Source organism: Lolium perenne, chromosome 6 (genome assembly GCF_019359855.2).
Source record: "Lolium perenne isolate Kyuss_39 chromosome 6, Kyuss_2.0, whole genome shotgun sequence".
In the NCBI taxonomy this organism is placed as follows: domain Eukaryota; kingdom Viridiplantae; phylum Streptophyta; class Magnoliopsida; order Poales; family Poaceae; genus Lolium; species Lolium perenne.
Genome location: NC_067249.2, coordinates 14,984,118 through 14,993,029, shown reverse-complemented (window position 1 = coordinate 14,993,029; position 8,912 = coordinate 14,984,118). Strand labels below are relative to the sequence as shown.

Below are 8,912 nucleotides of genomic sequence, written 5' to 3'. Positions count from 1 at the left end.
GTTGAGGCGCGCGCCGCCGTGGAACAGCGCCGCTGCGGGGAGGTGGAGCTATGCGGGAAGCGGATGATTCCGCCGCAGGAGGCGGAGCGCGAGCGCGCCCGAGGTGCGCGGACGGAAAGGAGGAGGATGACGGCCTCCTTCCAAGCTGCCCAGCCCGCGCCGCCGCCCGCGCCGACGCCGACGCCCGCGCCTTCGCCGACGCGCCACCCGGCCGTAGTAGGCCGAGTGGAATCCTCACGCGTACGAGCCGCCGCGTCGAGTGAAATCCACGGCCCCGACGGCGAGCCGGCGAGGAGTCGCCGGCGAGGCCGCCGGCCCGTACGTATTTAGGATAGAAGTAGTAGCTAAAAAATGTAATGAGTTCTTTTTAATGAAAAATATTATTTATGCCTATGACACGCGGGCCGGGGGCGGACAAGGGCGGACGCGAGCGACCACCTTTCGCGTCCGCGACACGCAAACCCGGCCAAGATTTGGGCCGGGTTTGCGTCGATCCGGACGCCGCGGGCATCCGTTTTAGGGATGGGTCCGCGCGCTGGGCCGGGTTTTTGTCCGGCTGGACCCATCCGGACGCGCGGGCGCGGGATGGGTCGCCCGGTTGGAGATGCCCTTAGGCCTTGGTGCTCTCATTTTAGATGGGCATATCTTCCATCACTGAGTGGCTTGACCTACAGGAAGAAGAAAGGGGATGAAATCGCTTATATGTCTGGCTGCTTGGAAAATATGGAAAGAATGGAATCGGTGGGTCTTCCAACACGAGGAACCCTCAGTTGAGTTGCAGCACTCGACGCACGGATACGAGATGAGGCGATCCTCTAGAACATGGAATGAGCGAAGATCCCTTCCGACTAGGGCTACATTCTTTGGTTTTGTTTTCTGCTTTTTTTTTTTTGCTTTGGCGACTAGGATTTCTTCACGCCTTGGTCATCGCTCTTTCTGTAACATAACTCGTACATTATCTAATTAATAAATTTAGCAGCTCTCCCGTAATATTTTTTTTAAAAGTGCAATATAAATCTCGTCTAACAGTTGATAAAAAAAATGTCGCATGATGGGCCGTTCTGCGGTTCTGCCCGAGAGGCCAGGAGCAGGCTCGCTAGGCCACTAAGCAGAAGCAACAATCCGGCTGAGCCCGTGCGTTCCAAAAAGAAAAAAATTCACAAAATATCACCAAATCCTCTCGCGGCGGCGGCGGCGCGGCCTCCCACTCCTGCGGTCGGCGGGCGGCTTGCGGCGGCAGGGACGCGAAGTTGAGGGGGCGCTGAGCTCGCATGGGAAGTCCAGTTCGTACTTAAGTGCTAGCCGGGTCGAGCTAAGGTCACAGGAGGAGGAGGAGAGAGGGCACTCAAGGTGTTCGTGCAATTGCGTCGCCGGCGTGGCTCGGGTGCTTCTTTCCTGCCGCTACGTGCTTGGTGTACGGGCGTGGCAGCGCGACCAGATACACGCAGACGGAAGAGAAGTGACTCCTTCGCCGGCCATGTCGTCTCTGGTGAGCCGGCCAACGCCCCCCGCGCTGTCCGGCGGCGTTTCACCAGCAGCATCGGCGTCAGTGCTGACATTCGGCGCCACATGGCTCCGCAGCAGCAACAGCTATGGTCTTCCTACTCCGTCTAGAGCTCTGATGGTCTCTTGCACGGGTTCGTCAAGTGGAGGTTTTGCCAACGATAAGCAGCAGGCCTGCCAAGAGAACGTCGCCGCCGCTGAGAATCAAGACGGGGGTCTGGGATGGAGCAAGGACGAGATCGAGGCCATCTCGGCGCTGTTCGCCCGGCCGATGCACCAAAAGCCGCCGAAGCCCCCGAGCCCGGCGACGCGGCGGCCGCTCCCGCTGCCGCAGCCCCACAAGACGAGGCTGCCGGCCGCTCCGGCGCCGAAGCAGCACGTCCGGCTCCCCTTGCGCTCCTCGTTCAGCGACCGGGTGCGCAAGGACCCTGAGGTCCTCGTCGGGATCGCCCGGGACATTGCCGCGCTCGCGCCGGACTCCGAGGTGTCCACGGTGCTGGACCGCTGGGCGCCGTTCCTCCGGAAGGGGTCGCTCTCCATGACCATCCGGGAGCTCGGCCACATGGGGCTCCCCGAGAGGGCGCTCCAGACGCTGTGCTGGGCGCAGGCGCAGAAGGCCGTGCCGCTGTTCCCCGACGACCGCATCCTGGCCTCGGCCGTCGAGGTCCTGGCGCGCTTCGACGAGCTGAGGATGGAGTCCGCGCTCGAGGAGTGCGTGCCGTCGGCGAGCCGCGCCGTCCTCGAGGCCATGGCGAGCGGGTTCATCGGGGCGGGCAAAGCAGGCCTCGCGCGCAAGGTGCTCGAGCTTGCCAGGATAAACAAGAGAACGCTGCACCCAGGCATCTATGCAAAGCTGATTCTGGAAGTTGCCCAGACACCTGAAGGCTACGGGCTCGCTGCTGCGCTGCTCGATGAGCTTGGTGAGAGGCCGGACTTTGACCTGCGGCCGCAGGACTGCACGGCTGTCATGAAGGTCTGCGTAAAGCTCAGGCGGTACGCGGCCGTGGAGAGCCTGTTCAGCTGGTTCAGGGCGTCCGGCAGGAACCCAACCGTGGTGATGTACACGACTGTGATCCACAGCCGCTCCCGAGACGGGAGGCACCGGGAGGCGTTGGCCCTGGTGTGGGAAATGGAGCAAGCAAACTGCCTTCTTGACCTGCCGGCATACCGGGTCATCGTCAAGCTGTGTGTGGCATTGCGCGATCCAGAAAGGGCTTTTCGGTACCTGTCTAGGTTGAAGGAGGCTGGGTTCCTTCCGACCAGTGACATATACTGTAATTTGATTGAAGGCTATGCCGTAGCGGGGAGGATGGCCAAGTGCCGGCAGCTTATCAGGGAGGCTGAGTCCACCGGCGTGATGCTGGACAGGAGGCTGGTTTCAAGCGTGTCTGAGATGGATAATGGACATCCTTGAACCACTGGCGAAGTGAAAGTCTATGCTCCTGTAATTATCTGTAGGTGGTGGTAAGTTGTATCACAATGAGAGTGGTTTCTCTTATGCATTCTTTTGTTGCCGATTCTATGCTACAATCGTGTATTTGTGATGCTCCATACTGAAAATTGGCTTGCATACATTGCTTTAACAGTTTGTTAACAAATTCATGAACATTATTTTTGCAGATTGTTCTATTATGTTTCTAAGCATGCATTAATTTTGCTGCATGCCTAATATGTATGGACAGATGGGAACTTTTTGTGTATGGTCAAATTATGTTTCGGTCATGTTTAGTCTGGAACTCTGCACATGTTTCTGCCTAATATGTATGGAATTGGTTGCTTGGAAAATATCAAACAGGTTATTTTTTAGATGGAGCATCATTTTGGTTACACACATTTTGAAATCTATAACTCAGATTTGTTTGTTTCTTGAGTTCTTTTGGCATGAAGATTTGAGACAGAGTATTGAGATCAGTTACTGGGAATTGTAAATCATTTAAGAGTTAACAACACTCCAATTCTGCAAGAGGTAAATAGTATCATGCATTACCCTGTCCTTTTTAGTTATCTTGCCAGTGTATATTATTCCTATGCTGATGTACATCCCTATGATGATATGTTCACATCTCAGTCTGTGAATTTTATTTCAACCTCTTTCCAGGCTATCTGATACAGGGCTGGCTGGAATTTGCTGAAGGTTGCTCTCTTCAGTACCAATTAATCACTGATATTGGACTGCATGCCATTGCAAGAGGGCAGATTGATCTTGTCTTTCTGGATATAAATGTTCTCCCGGGAAATACTTATGACACTGAATTTGCTGCACTACCAATCATCCAAAAATTGAGAATGAAAGTGGCATCTACTTCAGTTTTTGTTGTTCAGACTAAGTTTGGGAAACTGTCCAAAACCTGTTGGTAAGATGTTTAACTAGATTTTAACAAAGAGAAAAATTGCACCCTTTCATTTGACCCGATTCATGGTTTTTCGTGCCAAACCTTTTAATTAGCTTCCCTAGTACTAGCTTTTAGGAGTTTGTTGATAATGCTTACTGAAATTTGGTTTGCATACATTGACCTTTGAGATTGTTGATAGTTTACATTCAGCATTCAGACAACGGATGGTCAAGATTTATTGACCAATACCTCCACACTTACATCGACGACTCAAATTCAGTCGGAAACTTTATTACATAGTGTTGGTGTTATTATCATTTTCACTTCTGTTATGTAAACTGTAATAACTGAACTAATTGCCTAGTTGCTGTGTGTATCGTTATTACATTCATCACATGTACCTAACTACAAGTTGGTTTGGTATTGTGCATTCACAACATGAGCATGGGCTATCCTAGTTTGCAACTGCGTGGATCCTAATTCTTTCATATTACTAGTTTAGGGTTGTTAGCTTAGTAGCTTACCTGCGTTTTAAAAGGTATATATGATTTTTTTTGTTAATGGTTCATGCTTTCTCATCTTATGAAAGCAGAAACATGTTGCAGCTCTATATAATTTACAGCACAAGGGTCTGGGATAGTGTGTTTCTGGAGCTTGGTAGGAGCTGCTCCTTCTCTAATATCTTTATTTAGTTGACTGTTCAAGAACAAGTGATGATCTTGTGTGCCACATAGCTCGAGATTGCAAGAACTTAACAGGACATCCCATTTAGCATGGCTATGAAGTAGTTCCAAGTTTGCATCAATTTTCTGCAAGCCTAGCATGCGTGGAGACAGATGGGAACTTTTTGTGTATGGTTAAATTATGTTTCAGTCATGTTTAACCTGGAACTCTGAGCATCATGTTTTGGTTATGCACACATTTTGAAATGCAGAACTCAAATGTGTTTGGTTTCTTAAATTCTCTTTCTACAGAGATAGGAGACAAAGCATTAATATCTGTTACCTTGAACTGTTAATCACTTAAAAAGTTAACACTCCAAATTTTTCAGAGGTTAACACTATCATGCATTATCCTGTCCTTTTTTTTTTCTATCATTCCCAAGTATATCATTCCTTTGCTGATGTACATCTCTATGATGATAATTTGACATCTCAGTTTGTGAATTTTGTTTCAACCGTCTTTTCAGGATATATCTGATACACAGGGCTGGCTGCAATTGCTGTAGGCTGCTCTCTTCAAAAGTTAAACTTGTGTGGGTGCCAATTAATCACTGATATTGGACTGACAGCCTGACAGCCACTGGAAGTGGGTATACTGATCTTCTGGCTATAAAAGTGTTTTCCCGGTACATAAAATCATCCAAAATTTGAGAATGAAAATGGCCTCTACTTCAATCGTTGTTGTCCAAACTACGTTTGGGGGGGGAGGGGGATTTCACTTTTTGCCCTCTATTACTTGGTACTTGTACGATTTGCCCTTGTTTACTCGGTGATGTATTTTTTGCCCCATCTTACTTTGATCCTTTACAATTTGCCCTCAATCGACCTGGGCATACATGCAAAGACCAATGTGCCCTTATCCCCTTCGTCTGTGTGAGACTCGATGTTTCTCCAGCGCAGTCGTGCCGCTCGCCGCCCTCTGTTCGTCGCTGGCTACCGACGAACAACTTGGCCCTCACCAAATCTCGCTCCTTGCTCGCCTTACCCCCCTTCGTCCCCAGTAACTCCCCACGCCTATGCAAAAACATCACGCATCCGTGGTGAAAAACAGGGGAGGGTAGAGTTCGTCTTTTCAAGTGGGCTCACTTCTGAAAAAACACTAAACAATTAGGAAGGGGCAAATGATCGATTGACAAGAAAAACAGGGGCAAAAAATACAGTACCAAGTAAACAAGGGCAAATCATACAAGTACAAAGTAATTGAGGGCAAAAAGTAAAATTCCCCGATAAAACATTAGCTCCATTTTTACCCAAAGAACACGGAATAACACTATGATGCTAGTCTCAACACAAGTTACAACCAAGAATTCACAGCCATAGGCAACTGCATCCGGCTCCACCCTCACGCTCATTACTCCGGAAAATCGGCCTCCAAAGCCGATTTAGTTTGGCTGCCTCCGCGCTGGATGAATGACCAGTAACCCAACCCAAGAAGGTGAGCCCGGTGAGATATAAAATAGCGGCCGGAAAAGAGAAGGCTGGCCGGGCTGGGTTTTTTTTTTTTTTGGTATAAATGGGAAGGCTGGGCTTGTATGACGAATCAGAAATAGCGATTTTGCACATATTTTTAGAGAGCTTGCTACTGTGCGTGACATTATTGAAACTAGATGATACCCCGCGCGTTGCGGCGGAAATATTTTAGCGATCATTCATAGCATTGTACTTGAATTCATATTAATAAAGGAAATGTGACCATTGATGTTGTGTGGTTCATAATTTGTTTAAGGGATCATTACAACACCATTAAAAAGAAAAAAAAGTCTAAGATAGTTTGTCAACATTGAATTCGTACTGATTAATTTTTTTTTTGTGTAATTGGAGAGAGCGATACATCCTTCACATTGAGGAGGCTGCTGGCTGGATAAAAATAATAATAAATATTCTTTAGATCCTTCATAGTATTTCCGAGAACTTCATTTCATTATGCGAATCCAAAGTAAGGTGAACTACCAAATAATAAACCATAAGTGCTCCAATATTAATACCTTTAGAGAGGTATTCGAACATATGTGTACATCAATCATGCAACACAAATATGCATTTCCATTGGAAGAAATATGCATTGGCAAACTAAAAAAAGCTCTTCTAGATAAGAATAAAAAAGACGTATATCATTAGACAAAGCTAGTACACCCTAGATACTTAGGACGATGCATTCACTTGATACTCTTTTATCTTCTCTGAGGTAATAAAGATCTAACGTCCAATCTAAAAGAAAGATGTTGCCGACTTTGGGCCATTTTGTAGTGCACCTTACTACTGGATGCTAAATCCTGTAGTCAGCTTGAACAGATTGGTCGAGACACTCGTCTATAGTCTTGGACTGACCTGGTTTATTTATTCAGGCCTTGACCTGGTTTATTTATTCAGGCCTTCCCAGGAACATAAGTTACAATTGCAAGCAGTTGAAGATACATTACTTCATCATGTCGTGTTTCTTCATGCCTAATTAGACCCAATCCGAGGAAAATAAATCAACTCATGCCGGGAATAAGTGATCTTTTTTGGATTATAGAGAAAGATCGAACATGAGCCAATTGCTATAAGAAAAATTGTCAAATAGTGTAGCACTGTATTATTGTATTTGCCCAAAAGGCTGAGAACCCATACTACACGTATGACCTCAGAAATTCGGTTCAGTATCAACTCAACTGCATCAGCAAACGGGGGATCAGACAGATATATAACCTGCAGAATATCCTGTAGGTGAAGATGCTGGCCGAAAAAAATCTCCGGCTCAGGCAGGTGATACCAATGTTGGCGTTCATGACCGTGTGGGACTGAATACTTACCAAGATGCCTCTCAGAATTTTAGGTTTATCACTCATCTATAGTCTTGGACTGTCCTGGTTTATTTATTCAGGCCTTCACAGGAACAGAAGTTACAACTTACAATTGCAAGCAGTTGAAAATACATTACTTCATCACGCTGCGTTTCTTCATGCCTAATTAGAGCCAATCCAGTGAAAATAAATCAACTCGTGCCTGGAATAAGTGATCTTTTTTGGAATTATTGAGAAAGATCGAACATTAATCGAATGCTATAAGAAAAACTGTCAAATAGTGTAGAATTGTATTATTGTATTTGCCAAAAAGGCTGAGAACCCATACAACACGTATGACATAAGAAATTGGGTTCAGTATACCAATGTTGGTGTTCATGACCGTGTGGGACCGAATGCTTACCAGGATGCCTTGCAGAATTTCAGGTTTATCCATCGTTGCAAAGCGGGCACCCACACACACACACACACAAATTGTCGTAAAAGGAAGCATGTAGTGTTCAATCTATTTTTCCAAATTGTTCTGATGAAAGATTCAAGGAAAGTAAATTTCAATGTAACAAATAAATTTCAGGGGAGATTCTAGGGTACAAATACATGCGACCATCAAAAGAGTAAGAAAATAGGAGATTAATATGCTCATAACCATCAAGAGTATTGTATATGAGTGGAAGCAGGCAAGCAGCTATTGCTGTTCAATGTCTGTAAGTTGTGCACGTGATGATAGGACCGCTACCTCCTTGCTTGAGCATCCAGGACGCAAAATCCAATGAAATTGGGGCTGGCTTGAGTGAGCACTACGCAGACTCCAACGAAAATCCAATCAAATCGTTGGTCGAGGTAACACGTCGACCAGCTTTCGAGCCAGAGCACAACCTGACAGATTAGGCAACATGAGTGGGGGATAGAAAAAAGAAAGGGAGAAGAAAATTCGGGAGCAAACAGCTACCAGACTTGAGGACAGTGTTAGAGCATGTTTAACAGACTCCCTAAAAGACCCAACCCCGTAAAATAACTGCCGATATACGGGGTAGAGCTCTACCTGGCCGTCTAGCAGACCCCGTAAATCAGCCCCCCTAATCGAATTTTTTTAGTTTTGGCTACGGGGCGGCTCTTCGCCCCCTACTTGTGCGGGGTGGGAAGGGGAATAAAGGGCCAAACCACTATTCTCCCCTCCACTGCGCGCGAAGGGTTTCAGCGAAACCCAACCGCCGCCGCCGCCGCCGCCCGATCTCCTCTGCCCCGCCCTCCCCTGCAACGACGCGGCCGGATCTCGCTGCCATGGATCCCCCGCAAGGCCCACCGACCGCCGGCGGTGCACCACCTTCACCCGCGGTGGTTGATATCCCCGTTGGAGGTCCGCCAAACGCCGGCGACGTGTCGGCCATGATCTCCGCCACCATCCCGTTGAAGAGGAAGAGGATCCCGAAGCAGTTCTTCGAAGTCCCTGCGGCGGCCGCAGCTCCGCCGGCTGTGACTGCTGGAGCTGCCAAGAAGGGGGGCAGGATGAAGACGAAGGCGGCCGGGCCGAGGGGTGCCCCGCCGACCAAGGTGAAGACAAAGGCAGTCAG

The 8,912-nt window shown here is 48.0% G+C and overlaps 1 protein-coding gene across 1 annotated transcript; it reads left to right on the top strand.

Annotated features, from left to right (window-relative positions):
- Nucleotides 1–1,122: 1,122 nt before the first annotated feature.
- Nucleotides 1,123–3,086, top strand: LOC127308787 (pentatricopeptide repeat-containing protein At2g01860). Its single transcript, XM_051339688.2, has one exon. It carries the CDS (start codon nt 1,478–1,480, stop codon nt 2,915–2,917), a length of 1,440 nt encoding a protein of 479 aa, XP_051195648.1. The 5' UTR covers nt 1,123–1,477; the 3' UTR covers nt 2,918–3,086.
- The last annotated feature ends 5,826 nt before the right edge of the window (nt 3,087–8,912 follow it).